The following is a 25,825-nucleotide window of genomic DNA, read 5'->3' as shown; positions in this document are numbered from 1 at the left end:
AATTCACTCACTGTGTTTTAATGTTTGCTTTTTGCTTTACCCTACTAGACTATGACTTCCCGATTGCAAGGGGTAGGGACTGTTGTCTGTTTGACCTCTCAGGTGTGCCAGCCACCAACTCTACGTCTGGCATGAGGGAATGCTCAGTAAATGTGCTGTGTGTGAACTAGCTGTTGATACCATTTACACTTTTGATTGGACTGTTGCTTTTTTTACAAAATCAATTTCAGTATATCCAATTTGAAATATTAAGGAAAACAGTCCTTTGTGTATAGTATGCATTTAACCATCTCTTCCTTGTTACCAGACTTTATCATATTTTCCTATGCAGAGAGATATATGTTGTTGAATTTGTCAGTGTTTCTTTTTTTTTTTCTTCTATATTTGTTGGTTCTGTATCTTGCCTAGCTATTTTTTTACGTTTAAGATTATAAAAAAAATTTTTCACTCTTTCTTTCAGTACTTTTTTGGTTTTATGTTTTTATGTTTGAAACTTTGATCCATTTGGAATTTATTCTGGTGTCATGTGTAAAGTAGACATCCAGTTTTATTTTTATCTAGATGGCTAACCATTGTCCCTTTGTCACAATTATGTGATTGTCCCTGTTTCCAGATGTGGACCTTGGGGCTCAGAGATGGAAAGCTCCTCATCCAAGGTTGTGCAGCCAGGAAATGGACCTGCATCTTGCCCACTCACCCAGCTCTGCGGGTGTTTTACCACAAGCATCTAGCATTTCTTGTTTTTTTGCTTTTCTTTCCTTTTGGCGGGAGTCCAGCACCTCTATTTGTCTGCTATCTTGTCCAGGGCTGTTTATTTTTTACCTTGATCTCTTACATGAACTCTCTTTGTTGTTCCTCTTGTTCTTCCACTGCTGACATGCTCTCATTGTTCGCCCTGGCCTTTCTTTAGGTGGTGATGAATGTCTCCTTTTGCTTACTCCTGCAGGACTCTGCCTCAGGTTGTGTACTTTGTTCTTGTTCCTCTGTATCCTGAGAGCCTCGCCCACCTGCTCTTTGGGATGCCTTAGGGTTCTCGGAGGACTCAGGAATGCAAGACTCTGACCAAGAGACAGCTGGCAATAGAAAAAGCAGAAATTTTGAAGTCAAACAGCTCTTGGTTCTATCCCTGCTCTGCTGTTCACTGTTGGGCAATTAGACCTCCGATTTCTTTTTATAGAAATGTGAGGTCTCCTCTTCCAGGGTATTGTGGCGAGGATTAGAACTAATGCAGAAATCACAAGCTCAAATGCCTGTTGGGAGCCAGGCTGGTAGTATAAATGCTGGGATGTGAGGCAATAGGGAATTGAAGGAACCAGGTTAAAGTTGGGAATTCATGGCTGTTCTCCAGGAGACAGCTGCTCCTCAGCAACATCAGACAAAGGCCCAGTCTCACCACATTTGCTAATTCATGGAGATTTTTATGTGACATTTCTCAAGTTGTAAATGTTAGCAGTGCATGCATATTCTAACAGACACTGCACAGGCTACACAATGCCCATTCCAGATCCTCACGCATCTTTAAGTTGTCAGTTTGCAACCAGTGATGCGAAGTCATTGGCTCCAATTCAGCTCTCAGTCCACAGTGGCTGTTATTTGGGGTTTGGGGGAGTTTTTTTTTTTTTTTGAGCTTGCTCTGTTGCCCAGGCTAGAGTGCAGTGGCGTGATCTCAGCTCACTGCAACCTCCACCTCCTGGGTTCAAGTAATTTCTCATGCCTCAGCCTCTATGTAGCTGGAATTATAGGTATGTGCTATACGTGCTACCATGCCCGGCTAATTTTTTGTATTTTAGTAGAGATGGGGTTTCACCATGTTGCCCAAGCTAGTCTCAAACTCCTGAGCTCAGGCAGTCTACCCACCTCGGCCTCCCAAAGTGCATAATGGCTGTTATTTAGATCTGCTGCTTTTAGTTTTCTTGTCAGTCAGGCAGCACACTGGTCCTGCTGGACGCTAGGTCAGCTCTGTTCCCACTTGTTACTTCCGGTGCTTGGAGTTCCTTAAACTTCTTTTGGTCCACTTGTTTACCTGGAGACCAATAAGCCAGGGTTTGACTGTTAATGCATCATGGGACCAGGACAGCCACATCTAGTCCTGCTGGGTCAGTTTCTCCATCTCCCTGTGAGTCTAGTGGGATTTGGCCAGGATGTTTGTGGAGGAGCCCACCTTTGCAGGCAGTTCAAACAGTTAAGGATGTCCTGCCCAGTGGTGGACACAGTGCTCCAGGCTGTTGGCTAGCACTTACCAAGAACCCCTGTGAGGGGCCAGCTCCTGGATCTGCAGGATCCATTTGTATTCACTTCATGCTGCCGTTAATACTTTTCTTATTCCTCCTCTGGAGGGCACAAGACCTTTGGATATATGTGAATCAAAAAGAAAGGAGGAGACCAGTTCTTGAGCTCTTACTGTGCTGGGCATTGTGATACTCACAGCAGCTTGCATTTGGTGAGTCTGGGGCTGGGTGGGGTACCCTCCACCACCTTACGGTGTTGTCTCTGGCATCAGCATTTTCAAAGGAGGAATCCCAGGCTCCAAGAGGTCAAGAGGTGTACTTGCCTGAGGCTGTGCAGCTGACAGGACAAGATGCTTCCCCTTTGCCCCTGCCTGCCTCGGAACTTGAGGTGGGCTTCTAAGCTGCCGCCCTGTTCCTCCTGCCCTCAGGCAGCACCCCTCTCCATGAATTCCGTGCCCACATGCCCCAGATCAAAACATGCCCTCCCTCTGGGCTGTCTCCTCTATAGGAACCTGAGTTTCCAACTACGGTGGTAGACACCACTGTCATTAGAAAACAGAAATGCAATTACTGTTTCTGTTTTACAGATGTGGAGATGGAGCACAGAGAGGGTAAATAGCTTTACAAAACTTCCCTCCATCTGAAACTGTTCATGAAAATGGTTATCTGATGATAACAAGGACCAGGGTCCCTGGAACCTTCTCCTGTGACTAGGGCCTTCTTTGGCCTCCTGGTCCCCACTGAAAGGTCTGGGCCTGGCCAGGAGCCTCCATCCTGGTAGACTCATAGCACCTCCTACAGCACCTTTTTCTATTGCCAGCTAGTTCTGTTGCCTGGTGGTTGTTAGCAGTGTGGGCAGTATGAATGTTTGGCTTCCGTGAGAGGGCTGAGCTGAAAGGCTGAGAGTGTACCAGTGTGGCATGGTGCCCTGTGCCCAGGTGGGTGCTAGGCCACAGGCATTGTGGGGTCCTGATCATGACTGCCCTCCTTCTCTCCTCCCCTTTGCCCTTCGCCCACTCTATCAGCAGCCTTTGTCCACTTGTGTTTGCCTGGGGTCTACGTGGACTAGTGGGGATAGCAGGCCTTGTTGCAGTTGGACCGAGAATGATGGGGCCCAGGTTCAGTGCTCATAGCTCTTAGTACCAGCTCCCGCTTACTGAGGGTGCTTAGGGCTGTGTCTCTCTTAGTCTCTCCTAATCTTTGGCAATAGACATCTTTCTTTAGGTCCTGATTGTGGGTGAGGAAATTGAAGCTCCTAGTAAGGTTGTGATTTGAATAACTCCAAGCCTGGGGACCTCCAAGCCCTGCTCTTGCTAATTCCTCTAATATGTGGCCTTTGTTTCCTTGGTCTGTAAAATGACTCTTTTGGCTAAGCCCCTCCCTTTTCCAAATCCTCTGAGCCTGTGCTGAGGAGGACAGGATGGGCACTGCTGGTTGGTCCCACACCTTCCTGGTACCAGTGGGAATTTGAGAGGGAAAGTCCAGGCTTACCCTGTTTCAGGAAAATTGCAGAAGGAGGAAAACTAATTCTCCTTAAAACTGATCGTCTCCTTGTTCTTTGAGCAAAATGGGCTACCGTGTGACTGAAGTCTTGCTGCCCCCCACCCCTTGCCCTTAGCAGAGAGTCAGGGTTGGGACAGCTGCAACCTGTGTTGGAGTCTGATCAATCCTGGGTTCTTGCCCCTAGTTGGGTAGCTTTGGGCAAGTTATTTAACCTGCCTTAGTCTTAGTTTTCTTGCCTGTGCAATGAGGAGACAGGCAATACATTGAATAAATGAATAAAAAGTAGCTGCAATAATGATGTCATCTTGTGATTATAAGGCATCTCCTCTCACCCTGGAGTCTGAGGAGCTGCACTTTGAGGTGGGGACCTCTAAAACCTGTTTGTTTTGTCCTGGAACACCAACAAGAGGCTTGTGCAGAGCAATTGTTTTATTGTGGACATAAGATCTTGCTGTTCAGAGTTGTAGGGTACTGTTGTAGAGCAAAATCAGTGGACTGAGTTCAAATCCCTCTGAATCCTTGCTCCTTGACCTGACTTGGTTACTTTACCTCTCTAACCCTTTGTTTTTCCTTTTTTTCTTTTTGAGACAAGGTCTCACTCTGTTACCCAGGCTGGAGTATAGTGGTGTAATCAGGCCTTGACCTGCAGCCTAACCTGTCTGGGCTTAGGTGATCGTCCTACCCCAGCCTCCCGAGTAGCTGGGAATACAAGCATGCACCACGATGCACAGCTAATTTTTGTATTTTTTGTAGAGACGGGGTTTCATCATGTTGCCCCACACTGATCTCAAACTCCTGAGCTCAAGTGATTCACCCACCTCAGCCTCCCAAAGTGCTGAGATTACAGACGTGCACCACCATGCTGAGCTAATTTTTGAATTTTTTTGTAGAGACAGGGTTACACCATGTTGCTCAGGCTGGTCTTGAACTCCTGAGCTCAAGTGATCTGCCCACTTTAGCCTCCCAAAGTACTAGCATTACAGGCCCAGCCTGTTTTCCCATTTGTAATGCCCGTATTGCAGAGCTGGTGTTGGGATGCAGGTAAGAAGAGATGAAGACATGTAGACCACCACTGTGCATGCCGTAATAGCAGAAGTAGAAGTAAAAACCATGGTAACAGCTAATATAACTGAGGATTTCATATGTCTAGACACTGTTCCAAATCCTTTACATATGTGATCTCATTGAATCTTCAGTGCAATCCAATAACATAGGCAGTATTATCGTCCTCATTTAAGATGAGGAAGCTGAGGCACAGAGAGAGTTGATGTATTTGGCAAATGGTCATAATAATATTAGGATATAAATTACCACTGCAGTTTTATATTGTTGATGAAATGTATTTACATTGTTCAATGAATATTTTAAAGGTCACCAGTCAAAAACAAATTTTGGCTAGGCACAGTGGCTCACACCTGTAATCCTTGTAGCACTTTGGGAGGCTGAGGTGGGAGGATCTTTTGAGGCCAGGAGTTTGAGACCAGCCTGGGCAACATAGCAAGACTCTATCTCTACAAAAAAATTTTAAAAATAAGCTGGGTATGGTGGCATGCACCTGTAGTCCCAGCTACTTGGGATACTAAGTTCAAGCCCAGGAATTCAAGGGTGCAGTGAGCTATGGTTACACTACACTCTAGCCTGAGTAACAGTAAGACCCTGCCTCTAAAACTTAAAAATAAATAAATAGGGCCAGACGCGGTGGCTTATGCCTGTAATCCCAGCACTTTGGGAGGCCGAGGAGGGTGGATCACGAGGTCAAGAGATCGAGACCATCTTGGCCAACATGGTGAAACCTCGTCTCTACTAAAAATGCAAAAAATTAGCCGGACGTGGTGGCACATGCCTGTAATCCCAGCTACCTGGGAGGCTGAGACAGGAGAATTGCTTGAACCCAGAAGGCAGAGGTTGCAGTGAGCTGAGAATGCGCCATTGCACTCCAGCCTGAGCAACAAGAGCGAAACTCCATCTCAAAAATAAATAAATAAATAAATAAATAAATAAAGGCACACATTTACCTAGTAACAAACCTGATCATCCTGCATATGTACCCCTGAACTTAAAATATAAGTTAAAAATAAAAAAATTCTTTATTTTAAATTTAATGCTATTTTTCCTTCTTACAATGACCACAGCTTTTTTTTAAAAAAAAATATGATTTTGAGGTTGCTAAAATATGTTCAAAATATAATGTTAAGTTTCTCCAGCTGAAATTTTTTTTTCTGAACATATTTTATTCCTTCAGTCTCAGAAGGAAAATTACACCTCACAGATAACTTACACTTTGTTATATTCTGACCCTTGGAAGTTTTTCATTATTTTTGAGAGGATTAAGATATATAATTTACAGAATTGGAAATTATAATTTTTAAAAGTACTGAGAAACTTTAACCCTATTATAATTATTCTGCAAACCTTTTAAGGATGCTATAGTCAGTACAACTAGATGAAAAACTCTGATAGATTGGGAAATATAGAGGGTCATTTATAAGCCTCAATTTTTTTGTCTTGTGTTTCCCACCCACTCGCTCTCTATGTCCCTCCAGTCTCAGAGCAATTTCCTACCCTGGGTTCATGGGAATTGGGAAGGGCACTGTTTGATTCATTCTATGAAAATACTAGGGATTTTGAAAAAGGCAAGACAGGCCACTTGTGTCACTTCCTGTCGTCTGATCAAAAGTTTGATGAAGAAAAGAAAGTAACTAAGAGCTGCTGCCAGGCAGTTGCCTGGTGCTGACCCTGGGTTTCCAGTGCTACTCTGGTTCTCAGTGTGGCCAGTCAAGTCCCTCTGACCTCTGGGCTCTTTAGAAGTCCCTGGTGCTGGCTGCGCTGCAGAGGGTCTGCTCAAGAGCCTGGCCTTTTGGAACAATGACAGCTTGTGGATGCTGGATCAGGCTTTAGATGAAATCCCAACAGGCTCCTGAGTATTTGGGTCCTATCTGTGCTTAGCTTTCTGGGTCTGTCAATCAGTTTCATTTCCCATCCACAGGATCTTAATAGGCGTGAGAAGCAAGAGGGCCTGATGCATGGACCACATGAGTCATTCCCCTCCTGGATAGTTATATATACCAATAGGAAATTGACTGTTGGAGAAGAGAAACAGATTCCTGGTGAATAAAGTGAAAGAGGCGGGGATGTGGACATTTGCTGCATTAGTCCAACAATGATGTATTTAGCTGTGCCCAAGGTGGGTCTTCCGCTGTGCATACAGATTGAAAATGGAGGCGTTGGTTTTGAACCCTCAGTGTGGGCATCAAGGATGAGGGGCAAGTGAACCTGGGGAGGTGTTCTGGGCAAAGCAGGAGCAGGGGCAAAGGCAAGGCAGGGAAGGGGGTGAGAGTCCACCTGGGTCCTACCTTGATTCTTAGGTGGTGAGTGGAGAGTTGAAGTGGGGAGATTGTGGGCTGGGTCCCCACTAGACAGGGTGGGCTGTGTGGCATGGGAGTTAAGAGCCTGGGTGCCAGAGTTCAGGTCTCTTCTCTCCCACCTCTACCTGCTGTATAACTATGAGCAGTCAACAGACTTCCCTAAAGCCTTGACTTCCTCATCTATAAAGTAGGGGGTAGGGAGTGGGGCATGTTTAAGTTCTAGAGGGAACTTGGATAGTCAGAATTACTCTGGAGAAGTCCTTAAGGAACCCATGAGGTTGAGTGGCCTTCATTTTCTGGGCACAGCTTTGCCCACAATAGATGGAGGCCCATGGGGCTGGTGCAGGATCCATTCTGCTGTGAAGATGGAGACTGGAAAACACTACTGGGCCCCCAGTGTGTTCCTCCCTCCTTGTTCCCCACTGGGTTTTATCTCATCCTGCCTCAAGACCCACCCTCACAGCCCTGTGGCTAGTTCCCAGATTTACTGATGGTTATGAGGACCCAGAAGACAGTTGGTTGTATCTTCTGGGTGGGGAAGGCTTGGGCTGAGCTTGTATGAGGGAAACGCAAGTGTCATGGGGCTGTGGGGAAAGGGTGACAAGGCCAGGAAAAAGGGTTTGTAAAGCACACAGCATAGTGCTTGGCACAAGGCGAGTAGCAAGAAACTGGGAGTTAAAAAACAGGAGTCCCCAAAGCCACACTGGGTAGTCTTTTTTTTTTTTTTTTTAGAGGGCAGTGGGACTCTTAGCATGTGAAGGGGCATGGTCAGGTCTGTGTTTTATTGTATTTATTTATACACTTAAAATTAAAATTTTATTTTGGGGCAGATACTACACACCCCTGTTTAAAATGAAAAGGAACTGAAGAATGTAGAGAAAAAATTCCTTCCAACTCATCTTTTGTCTCCAGCAGACAGCCAAGTCATTAGTTTCTTTTGCATTCCCTCAGATATATTTTATGTGTGTAGAAGCAATACGTATTCATATGCAACACCCACACACATGCTCACACACACCCATCTATGCCTTATTCTGTTTTCAACACGAGTCACACTCTGCACGTTGTGCCTTCCCCTTCTCACTCACTCTGCCTTGGATATCATTCCATAGTGATAGATAAAGAGCTTCTTCATTCTTTTAAATGGGTGTATAGTATTCTATCATGGCATTATAGCATTATATACTTATTTTCAACCTGTCCCCTGTTGATGGACATTTACTTGGTTTCCAACGTTAGCTATAACAAACATGCTGCAGGGATGTTTTGTGAGCTTGGCTGGGTCAAAGATTATGTGCCTCTGCAGAGGTTATACCAGTTAACCCCCATCCCTGCTCCTGCCCAGCAGTATATGCATCAGTTATAGAAAGTGCCTTTGGAGAGGCTGTTTGGAGGATGGAGTTTGGAGGGCCACATCTGAGCTGCAGCAGCCCATTAGGGAGTAGCCAGCATGAGCCTACCATGGGCTATGGGAACTACAGCTGGAACAGAGAAGGAGTCCAGAGGCGAGCTGGTAATTTGGTAGCTATGAGGGGGAGTCTATCTGACCAGTCGAGTCTGTTTTTAATAGTCTGTCATGTTCATGGTAGATGATAGAGCCAGTGTCCATCCTCTGTGGCTGTAGCAGAGACCGAGGCCCTCCTGTCCCCATGACCTGGCAGAGAAGATGCTGCTGCTGCTGCTACATGCACCTGGGCCTAGCCCGTGGCCCCTGCTGGCAGGATGAGGAGAGGAGGATGGACAGGAAGAAATAGAGGAGGAGACAGAAGAGTTGGGACTTGTCTAGGCCTGCCTGAAGTCAGAGAGACACACACCATTCTCCTGGGGGAGGCCAGAGGAGAATCACTGTCACAGGATAGTGCTGGCCAAGAGGCCTCTTAGAACAGTGGGAAGAATTCTTCAGCAGTGGCGTCAGGAGCCCTGGTTTCTAGTGCCTTCAATACTAGTTGGCTGTGTGATCCAGAGCACATGATCTAGACCTATGTCTCTGAGTCTCCCTTTCTTCATCTGAAACACAAGGTTACTGGAGATTAAGTAAGCTGACCTGGTGTGCATAGTCAGGGTACCTGCAAAAAAGAAAAGATTCTCCCTCCTCCTTGCCTTCTCTCTGTCCCCAGCAGTGGGATGGAGAATCAACAGTCATCAGAATCATGCACAGAGCAGTCTCCTCTGCATTGCCAGTGACCATAATCTGATCCCGAAAAATGCTTCATGGGCATTCTTATAAACTCAAAATGTAATTATTCTTATTTTAATAGGGAGAATGTTTGTTTATTACTGCAGTCTGAAGTTACACCCTTCTTGTTGAAATGACTCCAAATCCCATTAAAAAGGAAACAGTCACTTCACTGGCTAACATTATGTTCCTAACATGATTTATAGCAGTTTCCCTTCATTCACTTTCTGTAACTTGTCTGTCTACCTGCTGTTGTTCAGCTCAGGTGTCCTGTACAGTAGGATGATGCTCACAAGCATGCACACACGCACACACACACACACACACACACACACACACACAATTCCATGATTATGTTGCTGAACCTTGAATGCTCCTGTCACCCCAGAAGGAACAGGAGTGAGCCATAGTGCTGTGAGGAAAAGATGCTGCCCACTCCCTAACCCTCCCCCTTCTACCCCCTCTACTCACTCAGTCCCTCTCTCATTTCTTAGCAAGGGCAAGTAGCTAGGCATTTGCCAAGCCTAGCACAAAACATTTTTTTTTTTCCCTGCTAGGACATTTCTTCCTCTGTCAAATGGAATGAAAGTGATAGGATTGGGGCAATAGAAAGGCATGGGTTTTGTAGTCAGACAAGCCTGTACCTAAATCCAGCCCTGTTGTGTGTTAACAGTGCAACCCTGGGCAAGCTGTCTGTGTTTTGTGGGCCTCAGTTTCCTCATCTGCCATGGTGGTTCTGAAGCTTCAGGTCCAAGTGCCTAGCACAGGGCCTGCAGCCAGGAGCTGTGTAGTCACCATTTATTCCACTTCGCTCACTTATACTGCAGTGCTTTGTCTGACATGGAACATTGGGTAACTTTCTGTGGGGCTCACCACCCCCTTTCCCTTTCTAATCTTCTCTTCTCTTATTCCAGGAGCCCAGATCATTGATCTGATGATGCTGGTCATCGATGTGACCAAGGGGATGCAGACGCAGTCCGCGGAATGCCTTGTAATCGGCCAGATTGCCTGCCAGAAGCTCGTCGTGGTGCTGAACAAAATAGACCTCTTAGCTGAAGGAAGGAGACAGGCAACAATTGATAAAATGACCAAGAAAATGCAGAAGACCCTAGAGAACACCAAGTAGGTCTGCTAATGAGAGGAATAAGAAGCCTGCATAAGAAGGCTTCTGGGGCTTCCCAGAAGGGAATGTTCATTTCACAAACATGGATTGGACAGGCAGGTGTCAGCCTCCTGTCCTAGTAAGTGTAATCTCAACCTGGTGTTTGCTCACATAAGGGCTGCATTAAATTGTATAAAGGCTAATGTGTTTCTGAAATAGGCTGAAAACCACAGGAGGATAAAAACACTAGAATTTGATGAGGCACAAGCAATTCTGTGTCTCAGTTCACAGGAAGGAGAGGGAACACAGGAAATGTGTGCCCAGTGTGCAGACCTGGACCAGGAAGGGTTCACATCCTTTCTACTTAAGATTGTCTTGGTGAAAACTTAGTTCTGCCTACACATATTGGCCATACTTTGGTGCAGGAGAGGCTAGGAACTGTATTCTCTTGCTATCTGCTTCTCTACAACTTGCTTATCAAAAGAGGAAGATGCATTTTGGTGGATAACTGGTTGTTTCTGTTATAGAAGCTTGTAAAATTGGGTGGACAGACAGATGGATGTTGCTGCTGGAGGCCAGACTAGGAAACACCAAATCACAAAGGACCCTTTTAGTATCTCCTGCCAAGGAGTTTACAGTTTTATCTTGTGGAAAGTAGGAAGTTATTAAGGAATTTTATGCAGGGGGTGTCTAGATGAGTTTTTCATTAGGAGATCACTGGCTGCAGCTAGAAGGCTGGCATGGTGAGGAGGACCCAGGAGGCAGCAGGGAGGAGAAGGAGGCATTGGCAGCAGAGGCTACTGAGCTATAGTGGTTTTACCAGGGAGAAAGGTATTGCTCTGCGTTGAGGCAGAGCATGGAGGGACGAGGTGGCTTGGGGAGATCTCTAGCAGGAGAATCCACAGGCCTGATCAAGCAATTGGCCCTGATCACAGTAAGCATGGAAGAAAGCTGGCAATGCCACTGAGAAGGACAGGGGAGCAGGAGGCACAGGGGGACTGTGAGACAGAAAGCCACCTGGTTGCTCAGGCAGCCACAGGAATGACTAATTTTGATGTGGTCAAGAAAATGAGAAAATGTCCTTTTTGAGCACAGTGTTGGCAGACCTCATTGTTTTATCAATTTCTCTCTTCCTCTCTGGGCCAGTCCCTTTTGATCAATACTAAATAGCGGTCACTGGGAGACAGGGATGCTTCCTCTTTGCTATGCAGCCTGAGACAATATCCTGCCACTTCCACCTCTCCTTCTTCTGCCCATGGAGGGCAAGCAAGTAGAGAGTGTTTTTGTTTCCCTGTCATAAAGATTGATATGCCTTCCCATTTATGATGTGTTTTTTTCAGATCCAACACCTGCAGCTCTCCCTCAGAATTCTCAAGTTGGTTAAATTAAACCTCCAGCCCTGTGAATGGGCCAAATATGTCATAAAAGATTTCCTAGCGCTGCCTTTTGTTAGCAAAATTCATCAATCTGATAAAATCGACACATTTAGATAAGTGTTGCATAAGAATTCAGACTTTGTTATTCCCAACGGAAGTGGATATGAGACTGTAAAAAGGAAGATAAAAAATTATATCTTCTTTTTAGTGAGTTATTTGATCTCCCTGTCGTTTTATTTACTTGTCAGAAAAGGAAGAACAGGTCTCTTGGACTCCTGCATAAAAATCCAATACAATCTCAGTATCATTTACTATAGAAATGGGACCTTCAGGGAAGGGCTTAGGGTATGTTTAAGGGTAAATTGATAGTAACAGTTTTGATTAATTAAATTTAAGGAAAATTCTCATTTGCTTGTGTAAATTACTATTTCTATTTTAGTTTATTGGTTGAAGGTCAAATTGTGGACTTTTTCACACATCCAGAGGAAATTGTCCATCTGAGGGTCCTTGGAAGCCCCTCCTGCCTTCATGTAGCAGGCTGGTAGGGAAAGGAGAGGACTGTCACCCTGAGGGCTTGTGATCAGTGGGCCTGTGACCTACTGAACATTAGCTTTTGCCTCCATGCAGCGAATTATTGTAAGTGACTATTTCCTTTTCTTATGGTCCCTTGTTAAGTAAATCCTTCATAAATGCCAATCCAGATGTAAAGAAACATTCTGTCTATAAAAGGAAAATGTGGACTGGTGAGCCATGTACCTATCAAAACCCAAAAAATGTGTAAAACATTAAATGTATTTTTTCCTATCTGGAGTAATTGAAAGACAACTTGGAAAATAGAGAAACATAGTTAAAGGAAAGAAGAAACCACCCGAAGATTTCTTTTCTCAAATGGCAGCTGCTGGCATTTTGGGGTTTTTCCATTTCTTGCTTTTTTTCACTATGTATAGTATTGCCCCTACTTTTTCTTCCACATTTTTTTATTGTGGTAAAATACATATAATGTTTATCATTTTTTTTAATGTTTATCATTTTAACCACATGTAAGTGTACAATTCAGAGCTATCAAATACATTTACAGTGCTGTGTACCCATCCCACCATGTATACCCCAAACTTTCTCATGGTCCCCCAACATAAACTCTGTATCCATTAAGCAATAACTCCCCTTTCTTCCTTCCCCTCCACCCCTGGGAACCTCTATTCTGCCTTTCATCTCTATGAATTTGCCTGTTCTAGGTACCTTATGTCAGTGAAATCATATACTATTTGGCCTTTTGTGTCTGGATTATTTCACTTAGCATAATGTTTTTAAGGTCCATCCATATCATAACATATGTCAGAATTTCACTCTGTTTTGTGGTTGAGTAGTGTTTTATTATGTGTATATACCACATTTTATTTATCTGTTCTTCTCTTGGTAGACACTCGGGTTGCTTCCTGGCTATTGTGAATAATGCAGCTATGAACATGGATGTATAGATATTTATTCAATGTTCTGCTTTTAATTCCTTTCAATATATCCTAGGAGATATGAAGTGATATATCATCACAATTTTCATTTGCATTTCCCTAGTGACTAATGATATTGAGCATCTTTTCATGTGTTTAATGGCCAGTTGTGTATCTTTTTAAAAGAAATATTCAAGTCCTTTGTGCATTTTTAGGTTGGGTTATTTGTTGTTGTTGAATTGTAGTCATTCTTTGTATTGTAGTCCAGATGTATTCTGGACATCGAGCCCTTGTCAGAGATTTTATTTGCAAATATTTCCTCCTATTTGTAGATTGTCTTTTTACTTTGGTGATAGTGTCCTTTGATATACAAAACTTCCTAATTGGATGAAGTCTAATTTATCTTTTTTTTTTAATTGCCTGTGCTTTTGGAGTCATATCTGTGAAACTGTTGCCAAATCCAATGTCATGAAGATTTTCCTCCAGTGCTTTTTTTTTCCTAAGAATTTTGTAGCTTTAGCTCTTCAGTTTAGGTCTTTGATCCATTTTGAGTTAATTTTTGTATATGATATAAGTTAAGTGTTCAACTTCATTATTTTGCATGTAGAAGCCAGTTTTCCCAGCACTATTTGTTGAAAAGATTTTTCTTTCCCCTTTTACCTTTGTCAAAAACCAGTTGACCATATATGTGTGGGTTTATTTCTAGGCTTTCTGTTCTATTCCGTTGGTCTATATGTCTGTCCTTAGGCTAGTCCCACATTGCTTTGATGACTGTAGCTTTGTAGTAAGTTTCAAAGTCAGAAAGTATGCCTCTTCTATCTTTGTTCTTTTTCAAGATTGTTTTGGCTATTTGGGGTTTCTTGCAGTTCCACTTGAATTTGAGAATCTCCTTTTCCATTTCTGTGGAAAGGTTGTTGGATTTTTTAAATGTATTGTATTGCACTTCAGGTTCTGGGGTACATGTGAAGAACATGCAGGATTGTTGCATAGGTACATACATGGCAATGTGGTTTGCTGCCTCCATCCCCATCCCCATGCCAGATATATGTGGCATTTCTCCCCATGTTATCCCTTCCCAACTCCCTATCCCCCACAGTCCCTCCCCTAGTCCCACCCAACAGACCCCAGTGGGTGATAATCCCTTCCCTGTGTCCATGTGTTCTCATTGTTCAACACCCGCCTATGAGTGAGAACATTTGGTGTTTGATTTTCTGTTCTTGTGTCAGTTTGCTGAGAATGATGGTTTCCAGGTTCATCCATGTCCCTACAAAGGACATGAACTCATCGTTTTTTATGACTGCATGGTATTCCATGGTGTATATGTGCCACATTTTCCCTGTCCAGTGTATCATCAATGGGCATTTGGGTTGGTTCCAGGTCTTTGCTATTGTAAACAGTGCTGCAATGAACATACGTGTTCATGTGTCTTTATAATAGAATGATTTATAATCCTTTGGATATACACCCAGTAATGGGATTGCTGGGTCAAATGGAATGTCTATATCTAAGTCCTTGAGGAATTGCCACACTGTCTTCCACAATGGTTGAACTAATTTACACTCCCACCAACAGTGTAAAAGTTCCTATTTCTCCACATCCTCTCCAGCAGCTCTGTTGTCTCCAGATGTTTTAATGATCGCCATTCTAACTGGCGTGAGATGATATTCAGTGTGGTTTTAATTTGCATTTCTCTAATGACTAGTGATGATGAGCATTTTTTCATGTTTGTTGGCCTCATATATGTCTTCTTTTGAAAAGTGTCTGTTCATATCCTTCACCCACTTTTGAATGGATTTGTTTGGTTTTCTTTTTCTTATAAACCTGTTTTAGTTCTTTGTAGATGCTGGATATTAGCCCTTTGTAAGATGGGTAGATTGCAAAAATTTTTTCCCATTCTGTTTGTTGCCAGTTCACTCTAATGATTGTTTCTTTTGCTGTACAGCAGCTCAGGAGTTTGATTAGATCCCATTTGTCTACAGTGGCTTTTGTTGCCAATGCTTGTGGTGTTTTAGTCATGAAGTCCTTGCCTATGCCTATGTCCTGAGTGGTTTTGCCTCAGTTTTGTTCTAGGGTTTTTATGGTGTTAGGTCTTATATTCAAGTCTTTAATCCATCTGGAGTTAATTTTTAGTGTTAGGTGTCAGGAAGGGGTCCAGTTTCTGCTTTCTGCACATGGCTAGCCAGTTTCCCAACACCATTTATTAAAGAGGAAATCCTTTCCCCATTGCTTGTTTTTTGTCAGGTTTGTCAGATGGTTGTAGATGCCATTGGTCCATATCTCTGTTTTGGTACCAGTACCATGCTGTTTTGATTACTGTAGCCTTGTAGTATAGTTTGAAGTCAGATAGCATGATGCCTCCAGCTTTGTTCTCTTCGCTTAGAATTGACTTGGCTATGCTGGCTCTCTTTCAGTTCCATATAAAGTTTAAGGTGCTTTTTCCAGTTCTGTGAAGAGAGGGTCATAGGTAGCTTGATGGGGATAGCATTGAATCTATAAATTACTTCGGTCAGTATGGCCATTTTCACAATATTGATTCTTCCTAACCATAAGCATGGAATGTTTTTCCATCTCTTTGTGTCCTCTCTTATTTCCTTGAGCAGTGGTTTGTAGTTCTCCCTGAAGAGGTCCTTTACATCCTTTGTTAGTTGTATTCCTAGGTGGTATTTTATTCTCTTTGAGCAATTGTGAATGGCAGTTTGTTCTTGATTTGGCTCTCTTTAAGTCTGTTATTGATATATAGGAATGCTTGCGATTTCTGCACACTGATTTTGTATCCTGAGACTTTGCTGAAGTTGCTTATCAGTTTCAGGAGATTTTGGGCTGACATGATGGGGTCTTCTAAATACACAATCATGTCATCTGCAAATAGAGACAATTTGACTTCCTGCTTTCCTAGTTGAATACCCTTTATTTCTTTTTCTTGCCTGATTGCTCTGGCTATAACTTCCAATACTGTATTGAATAGGAGTGGTGAGAGAGGACATCCTTGTCTAGTGCCAGATTTCAAAGGGAATGCTTCCAGTTTTTGCCCATTCAGTATGATATTGGCTATGGGTTTGTAGTAAATAGCTTTTATTATTTTGAGATACTTTTCGTCAATACCTAGTTTATTGAAAGTTTTTAGCATAAAGGGCTATTGAATTTTGTCAAAGGCCTTCTCTGCATCTATTGAGATAATCATGTGGTTTTTGTCTTTGGTTCTGTTTACGTGGTGAATTACGTTTATAGACTTGTGTATGTTGAATCAGCCTTGCATCCCCAGGATGAAGCCTACTTGATCATGGTGGGTAAGCTTTTTGATGTGCTGTTGTAATCGGTTTGCCAGTATTTTATTTAAGATTTTTGCATCTATGTTCATCATGGATATTGGCCTGAAGTTTTCTTTTCTTGTTGAGTCTCTACCAGATTTTGGTATCAGGATGATGTTGGTCTCATAAAATGATTTGGGAAGGATTCCCTCTTTTTGGATTGTTTGGAATAGTTTCAGAAGGAGTGGTACCAGCTCCTCTTTGTACGTCTGGTAGATTTGGGCTGTGAACCCATCTGGACCTGGGCTTTTTTTTTGTTGGTAGGCTGTTAATTGCTGCCTCAACTTCAGCCCTTGTTATTGGTCTAATCAGGGTTTCAGCTTCTTCCTGGTTTAGGCTTGGGAGGGTGTAAGTGTCCAGGAATTTATCCATTTCTTCTAGATTTACTGTTTTATGTGCATAGAATTGTTTGTAGTAATCTCTGATAGTAGTTTGTATTTCTATGGAATTGGTGGTGTTATCCTCTTTTCATTTTTTATTGCGTCTATTTGATTCTTCTCTCTTTTCTTTTTTATTAATCTGGCTAGCGGTCTATTTTGTTGATCTTTTCAAAAAACCAGATCCTGGATTTATTAATTTTTTGAATTTTTGTGTGTGTGTGTGTCTCTATCTCCTTCAGTTCTGCTCTGATCTTAGTTATTTCTTATCTTCTGCTGGTTTTTAGTTTTTTTTTTTTCTTGTTCCTCTAGCTCTTTCAATTTTAATGATAGGGAATAGATTTTAGATCTTTCCTTGCTTCTCATGTGGGCATTTATTGCTATAAATTTTCCTCTAGACACTGCTTTAAATGTGTCCCAGAGGCTCTGGTATGTTGTGTCTTCATTCTTGTTGGTTTTGAAGAACCTCTTTATTTCTGCCTTCATTTTATTGTTTATCCAGTAAACATTCAAGAGCCAGTTGTTCAGTTTCCATGAAGTTGTGCGGTTCTGAGTTAGTTTCTTAATCCTGAGCTCTAATTTGATTGCACTTTGGTCTGAGAGACTGTTTGTTATGAATTCCATTCTTTTGTATTTGCTGAGGAGTGATTTACTTACAATTATGTGGTCAGTTTTAGAGTAGGTGTGATGTGGTGCTGAGAAGAATGTATATTCTGTGGATTTGGGGTCGAGAGTTCTATAAATGTCTATTAGGTTTGCTTGGTCCAGATCTGAGTTCAAGTCCTGGATGTCCTTGCTAATTTTCTGTCTCATTGATCTGTCTCATATTGACAGTGGAGAGTTAAAGTCTCCTACTATTATTGTATGGGAGTCTAAGTCTCTTTCTAGGTCGTTAAGAACTTGCTTTATGTATCTGGGTGCTCCCATGTTGGCTGAGTATATATTTAGCATCATTAGGTCTTCTTGTTGCATTGATCCTTTTACTATTATGTAATGCCCTTCTTTGTCTCTTTTGATCTTTGTTGGTTTAAAGTCTGTTTTATCAGAGACTAGGATTGCAACTCCTGCTTTTTTTAAATCTCCATTTGCTTGGTAAATCTTCCTCCATCCCTTTATTTTGAGCCTATGAGTATCCTTGCATGTGAGATGGGTTTCCTGGATACAGCACATCGATGAGTTTTGACTTTTTATCCAATTTGCCAGTCTGTGTCTTTTGATTGGCACATTTAGCCCATTCACATTTAAGGTTAATATTGTTATGTGTGAATTTGATACTGCCATTTTGATGCTAACTGGTTGTTTTGCCCTTTAGTTGATACAGTTTTTTCATTGTGTTGATGCTGCTTACCATTTGATACATTTTTGGAGTGGCTGGCACTGGTTGTTACTTTCTATGTTTAGTGCTTCTTTCAGGAGCTCCTGTAAGGCAGGCCTATAAAATCTCTGAGCAATTGCTTGTTCTTAAAGGATTTTATTTCTCTTTCACTTATGAAGCTTAGTTTGACTAGATATGAAATTCTAGGTTGAAACGTCTTTTCTTTAAGGATGTTGAATATCAGCCCCCACTCTCTTCTGGCCTGTAGGGTTTCTGCTGAGAGATCTGCTGTGAGTCTGATGGGCATCCCGTTGTGAGTAACCTGACCTTGGCTGCCCTTAGCATTTTTTCCTTCATTTCAACCTTGGTGATTATGATCATTACATGCCTTGAGGTTGCTCTTCTTGAGGAATATCTTTTTGGTGTTCTCTGTATTTCCTGGATTTGATTGTTGGCCTGCCTTACTAGGTTGGAGAAGTTCTCCTGGATAATATCCTGAAGAGTGTTTTCCAGCTTGGATTCATTCTCTCTGCCATATTCAGGTACACCTATCAAGCGCAGATTAGGTCTTTTCACATAATCCCATATTGCTTGTAGGCTTTGTTCATTTCTTTTCACTCTTTTTTCTCTATTCTTGCCTTCTTGTTTTATTTCATTTGAGTTGATCTTCAATCTCTGATATCCTTTCTTCTGCTTGGTCGATTTGGCTATTGAAACTTGTGTATGCTTCGCAAAGTTCTTGTGTTTTGTTTTTCAGCTCCATCAATTCATTTATATTCTTCTTTAAGCTGTTTACTCTCATTAGCATTTCATCAAACCTTTTTTCAAGGTTCTTAGCTTCTTTGCATTGGGTTAGAACATGTTCTTTTAGCTCAGAGAAGTTTGTTATTACCCACTTTCTGAAGCCTGTTTCTGTCAATTCATCAGACTCATTCTCCATCCAGCCTTGTTCCCTTGCTGGTGAGGAGTTTTAATCCCTTAGAGGAGGAGAGGAGTTCTGGTTTTGGGTGTTTTCATCCTTTTTGCACTGATTTCTTCCCATCTTTGTGAATTTATCTACCTGTGGTCTTTGTAGTTGGTGATTTTTGGATGAGGTCTCTGAGTTGACATCCTTTTTGTTGATGATGAAGTTATTTCTTTCTATTTTTTTGTTTTCCTTCTAACAGTCAGTCAGGCCCCTCTGCTGTAGGACTGTTGAGGTCCACTCCAGACCCTGCTTATTTGGGGATCACCTGTAGCAACTGCAGAACAGTAAGGGTTGCTGCCAGTTTCTTCTTCTGTTATCTTTGTCCTGGAAAGATACCCACTAGATGTCAGCCTGAGATCTCCTTTATGGGGTGTCTCTTTAGATATATGGGGGTTGGGGAGCTGCTTGAGAAGACAGTCTGTCCCTTATCAGAGCTCCAGTCCTGAGCTGTGGGCTCCGTTGTTCTTTTCAGAGATGCTGGGCAAGTACGTTTAAGTCTGCTACAGTGGAACTCATAACTACCTTTTTTTCCCAGATGCTCTGTCCTGGGAAGGTGGGGCTTTATTTGTAAGTTCCTGAAGTGCTGCTGCCTTTTTTCAGAGATGCCCTCCCCAGTGAGGAGGTAGCCTAGTCACAGTCTGCCAGCAGAGGCATTGCTGAGCTGCCGTGGGCTCTGCCCAGCTGCTGTGTGAACTTCCTTGCAGTTTCGTTTGTAGAGGTATAGTTAGAACTGCCTCGGTAATGGCGGACTGTCTCTGTAATGGCGGACTGCCTCAGTAGTAGTGGACTGCCTTGGTAGTGGTGGATGCCTTTCCCTCCACAAAGCTGGACCATCTGGGGTCCAGCTGTGCTTGCTGTAAACTCTCAATCCAGAGCGTTTCAGATGGCTAGTCTTTTTGGGAGTGGGACCCACCACACCAGATCACCTGGCTCCCTGTTTCAGCCCCCTTTTTTTCAGTCGAATGGGTGACTCTGTCTCCCAGGCATTCCAGGCACCAGTTGAAATGGCCACCCAGATTTGTTTGAGTTTTTATGCAGAGACCCGCTGCACTGGCTGAAACAGCCGTGCTGGAGACTCTTGGCACTTTTCTGCCTGGGAATCTCCTGGTCTGTGGGCAGTAAACATTCATTTGGAGATGTGGTCATCACTCACCCTCTGTGTTCTCGCTGGGAACTGCACTCCAGAGCTGTTCCTATTTGGTCATCTTGGCGGTTGTTGGATTTTCATAGATATTTCATTGCATCTGTAGATCTCTTTGGGTAGTAGTGACATCTTAACAGCATTAAATCTTTAAATCTATGAACATAGCATATCTTTTTATTTAGGTCATCTTTAATTTTTTTTTTTAGCAGTGTTTTGTAGTTTTTAGCATATAAAACTAAGAGACTCTTGTCTCTTAGTTTTATTCCTAAGTATTGGATTTTTTTAGAATGCCATTATAAAGGAATTATTTTCTTAATTTATTTTGGGTTGTTCATTGTTGGTGGATAGAAACACACCTGGTTTTTGAACTTGTACCCTGCAACTTTGTAGAGTCCTCCTCCCACCTTTTCTTTACGTAAAATTGTAGTTGTGAGGCTACAATTTTTTTTTACAGAAATAAAAATATGATGTACATTTTTATTTCTGCTTTTATTACTTAACATTTTACATAGCATTTGCTCACATAACCACTACTCTGTTGACCTACTAGACTGGCTTAAATTTCTGTTCTTAAAAATAAAGCCTTGGGGTGAACATCATTGGACTGTATTTCCCCTTTTTTCCTCATGATAGGTGTGAGATTACTACATCAAAGGGTCTGAACATTTCTAAACCTTTTTTTGTGCCTTGTCATATTATTTTCCAGAAGTATTGTACCATTTTTACACAGATGTCAGCAGATGACTTTAATTTATATTTTTAAAATATACTTGAAACTTAGTAGAAAATGGTATTTTAGTAGAAATGGTAACTCAGTAGAAATAGTATTTTATTCTTGTTTTAATATATGGTTTTTTAATTCCTCAAGTGTTTTAAACAGTTGTGCTTTTGTATCTGGTAATTATGCCCATTTAAAATTTTGTCTGTTTGCCTCTTGCAATTTTAATGCTTTTTTTTGAGTATCGGGAGTGTTTAATACTACTAAAGATATTGCTGTTAACCCTTTTCTTATCATATTTGCTATAAATAAGTCTTCAGCATTTGTTGTCTTTCAATTTTAGTTGCTTTTTTGACATACAGAGGTTTCTAATTTTTATATAGTCAAACTCTTTTGATTGTTTTTCTTTGTGATTTCTTTATCTCTGAAAGCATTTAAAATTACTCTTGCATAAGCATTTATCGATGTTAACAGAAATCAAAACAGAAGATAAAAATGCACCCACAATCTTTTCAATGCATCAAATTAAAGTGTTTTTCCCCCAGGATCCCTGTCAGTTTTTCCTGCATGTACATAATTCGAGGTAGTTGTTATCACAACATTGACACTGTTCTGTGTTCTAGGCTTTTCTGTTTATTTTTCCACTAAATGTTATCATCTGACAGTATTCTTGATACATCATTCCCCCAGACTCCATTTATGTTTCTTCCTGCTTTTTAAACACTTTCTATTTCCTTCTCTCTGTTTTAGCCAGAGCCCTCTGCCTGTAGCCCACCAGGGACTTCATTGATCCTGACTCCCTCCCTGGGGATGGGTTGAATGCCAGTCTCAAGGGATTTCTCTGCTACTGAGTGGATTCTGACTAGGTGTGTTTTCCATATTAGCTTTATGGCTGACTAACTGTGTGTGCTTGGGTGACTCACTGCATCTCTCTGAGCTGCTATTTCTTCCTTTGTAAAAGGGGAGCTGAAAAGTTCGATCTCATAGCGTCTAATAAGAGGCAGCTTTTGACATGGAGCCTGGCACACCGTGGATGTGTAGGAATAATAGCTGTAGCATGTGGAGCACCTGCTGTGTGCTTGGTACTGTCCTAGATGTTTCCCATACATGGTTCGTCGAATCAGTTGGATTCTTAGTTTCCTCAGAGGTAGGTTTCGCATCTGGCTTGAATACTGAGAAAAGTGAGACTTGATAAATGTTGAGGTTGTTTTGAAATCTATATCAAACCTAAAGTTTATATTTTATTTGTTTATATATCTCTATATGGGTTATAAATTCATATATATATATAGACATATATATATATAAATATATGTGTGTGTATATATATGTATGTGTGTGTGTGTGTGTATATATATATAAACTTATCTGAAACTTTTTTTGTGTGCTAACAAACGTCAGCCTGCATGCACAGTCAGCACATCTAGGCCCAGCAAGCACCACAACCTACTATAGCTGCCAAGGAAGTCTGGAGGAAACAGTGGGTGACAGAGACAGAAATCCCTGAATGAGCTCCAGGTCAGCTCCTGCCTGCACTGCAGAGCTATGTGTCTGCTGCCTCTGGCTGGAGCCCCTTGTACTCCTAGAACCCAGACACCAGTCCAGGGGCTGTTAAACTCTACTCCCCAGGGCTCCATGGGGCTGGGTCTCCGTTGTACAGCCAGAAGCCAGGGTGCCCTACTGTGTAGCATGTTGAGGGTGTCGGAAAGGCCAGCTTCTCTTGAGTCTGGGAGAGGGCCAAACACCTGGCCTTAACACACTGTTATGTTCTGTTACTGTATGTTGCCCAAAAGGGTTTGGATAAAGATAATTGAATTTCCAAAAGCTTTATGGGTAATCTCTGGAATTCCTCATGCACATTCCTACCCTTCTGTGTCTCTCTGAGCCTCAGGCCCAGGGTGTGGAAGCAGAGCCAGTGTACATGGCTGGGTCTTGGCTCGGGCAGCTCTGTGGACGGAGCCCCTGTTCCCTGCTAAGAATAGATTTTTCTCCTACCCATCTCTTTCTCCTATGGGAGAGGCCTGGATTCTGGACTCCTGCAGACCAGCCACTTACTCCCTGGGTTCCCTGGGCAAGTCATAGCTTCTCTGAACATGGTACCTGAGCCCCTGCCCATGGGCTTTTGCAATGGTATGCACACCACCAAGGCTGGTGGCTGGTACAGAGCAGATCTCAGAGAAGTCTTGAGTTTTTTTCTTCCTTGTCCCTTGTTTTCACTCCTGTGTTTCTTTTCTTCTTCTCTTTCTTCCTCAGTGTTTTTTCCTTTTCCTTTTTCCTTCACTCTCCTCACTATTCCTTCCTTTGTGAATTCTTTTTCCCTCCCTCTTTCCCTCTCTAGGCTCTTTTCTCCTTCTGGGTATTGCCTTTCTCAAGGCAAAGACCTAGCCCTGCCACTTCTGTGGGGGCAGTGTGTCGTGTCTGAGCTACTCTAGAACTGATTGACAGAGTCAGGAATGAGGACTAATTCTCGAAGGGCATGTGATGACTAAGCAAGGGTGAGGCTCAAAATATGGAGTACATGCCAAGGAACTGACCACTGGGAAGGGGTGCTGCCCTCTGTGGCTGGTGTGCTGGTACAGATGGCTGGTGGTTACAGCAGTTCCCAGGGTTCCTTGTGAGTTCCAAATGGCATTTTTACACATGTTAGCCAATTCAGTCTGGGAGACAACCCTGTGATCTAGGTCATGCCATGTCCTGTTGGACAGGGAAATGGAGGCTGAATTAGGTGAACCAGCTGTGGAATGGAAATTAGTCCTAGGTTTCTTGCTGGAATCCTGCTTCAGGCTGCCATTGCCTGGGTGAGGTTTGCCTAGGAGAGGAGGGGAAGAAGGTGAGAGCAACAGTGTGAACTTGAGTTTTAAAAACCCAGATACCCAGGGCTTTTGCTGAGATGAGCTAGTATGGGGAGATGGGCAGACCCAGGGGGACCTCGTGCACCTCCCTGGGCCTGGGCTTCATCTTAGGGCAGTCGCAGAACCCTGAGAGTGGGGAGGGGAGAAGGCTGGTTCCTCAGAGTGATGCTGCTGGAAGGTTCTAACAGCTGTGATCTGTGCACACACTTTGGAAAGAAGTTTGGAGGCCTGGAGTGAGAAGAGCCTGACCCAGAGTGGAACCCATTAAGAATGAAAATCAGGATGGATTGGAGCCAAATCCTAAGAGGAGAACCCATCAGATGCAGTGACTGATGAGAGACATCGGTGACCATGCAGTCAGAGAGGACTAATTCAGAGGCCAGGGCAATGCCATCCCACTTCAGAGGCCAGGAATTAGGGGCGGGGAGGCTGCCTGGTAACAGATGACAGGGTAGAACTGGAGTGCTGGGAAGGGGACTTGGCTGGAGATGCGGTTTGGGAATGGCCCACAAAGGGGCCATGGCCTCCATCATCAGCAGGTAGGGGAAGAGCTGGGCTCTCGGGCCAGTCTTTGGGGAGGCCTGCCATAGGTGGCTGAGTGATGAAGAAGAGCCTTTCAGGGAGGTGAAGGATAGTCAAGGGCCATAGGAATAAAGGTATGGGGTTGTCAGTGAGGAGGGAAGGATGCCACTGCTGGGCAGTCACCTGTCAGATGCCACAGAGGAAAGCGAGGGCGAGGGAAGAGCACTGAGTTGACCACTGGGAGCTGCTCTTGACCTGCAGGAATTTCTTTCTCTGCCGTGCTTCCCCAAACCCTCCCCCATTCTTCTTAGTGTCACATGGAATTGGCACCATGGGCTGGTGTCCCAGCCCCTCACCCCCATTGCTCTTGGGAGCCTTTTGTGTGTTTGTTGTGCACATTTTATGGAGCCTGGCACAGAGGAGGTGCTTAGTAAATGTCCTGCACTTAAAAGGGAAGGAGACAGAAGTGACCTTGTAAGAAAATCAGCCATAAGCTCTGGTGGGTAAACAGAAGCGGGATTTGTTTTGAAATATGAGAAGAAGGAGAAATTGGATGTTGATTGAAAGTGGCAGGGTGGGGGTGTCAAGCAAGAGGGCTTTGGTCCCAAGAAGAGAGAAGTCTGGGGCTGTAGGAGGCTCTGGATGTGAGTCCAGAGAAGTGCATGGAGGGGCTGGACAGTGGGGCCAGGGCCAGGGTGTCAGCCTGGGAGGGGCCTGGGAGGCCCTGTAGACCTGGCAGTGAGCTTGGGCTCTTCCCTTCACATGCCTCTTCTTGGGCTGGATCATTCACCCAGCTTCTGTTTGGGGCCACAGTGGGAGAATGTAAGGGGATGGCTGAGGGTCCGAGGAAGATGAAGCCAGTATTACTCAGAGTGAGGGACATGCACCATGTGTCACACAAGATGCATCTGGGACTGTGCTTGAATGTGGCAAAATTGCAATGAGTTATTGGAGAAAGTTAATCCTTTAGTTATCTTTAAATCTCTTTTATTGAGTCAGAAAAATGTCTCACATTGGTACTGTTGTGTCTTAAAGGTTTCTCTAACTTTTTAACCAGGCTCAGTGCCTTCAGCAGGTAATAGTATCTAGCTAGAATTTAATAGCTCTATTTTGTTTTCTTTGTGTTTATTTTTGTAGCTACAGTAGTAGAAGATTTCTTGTCTCCTGAGATTGGACTGTGGTTGGTTAATCAAAAAAGTCCCTTAAAGCAGAGAATCATAAAAAAATGACACATTCATACATTAAACATAATATTTTAACTTAAAACATATACATGCATATTTATTTAATAAAATCAATAATCAAAGCTGTTACAGAAGAAATACGACGTTCACAGCATTGTGCCTCCCCTTCCTCCTCAGCACCAAGACACTGGCAACCGGGCCAGGCTAGCCTGAGGCTTCTTGGCTGAGTGTGGATTTGTG

General features: G+C 43.1%; 1 protein-coding gene across 2 annotated transcripts in view; it reads left to right on the top strand.

Annotated features, from left to right (window-relative positions):
• Window positions 1-25,825, top strand: part of EEFSEC (eukaryotic elongation factor, selenocysteine-tRNA specific) — a 268,729-nt gene that overhangs the window by 87,106 nt on the left and 155,798 nt on the right. For both annotated transcript variants that reach the window (XM_003926404.4, XM_074404165.1), the window contains exon 2: window positions 10,187-10,394. In XM_003926404.4, coding sequence (XP_003926453.3) covers window positions 10,187-10,394 — 208 coding nt within the window. The remainder of the gene's footprint in view (window positions 1-10,186; window positions 10,395-25,825) is intronic.

Source organism: Saimiri boliviensis, chromosome 8 (genome assembly GCF_048565385.1).
Source record: "Saimiri boliviensis isolate mSaiBol1 chromosome 8, mSaiBol1.pri, whole genome shotgun sequence".
Taxonomy (NCBI): Eukaryota; Metazoa; Chordata; class Mammalia; order Primates; family Cebidae; genus Saimiri; species Saimiri boliviensis.
The sequence above is the reverse complement of the archived record's forward strand: the minus strand, read 5'-3'. Positions and strand labels throughout refer to the sequence as shown.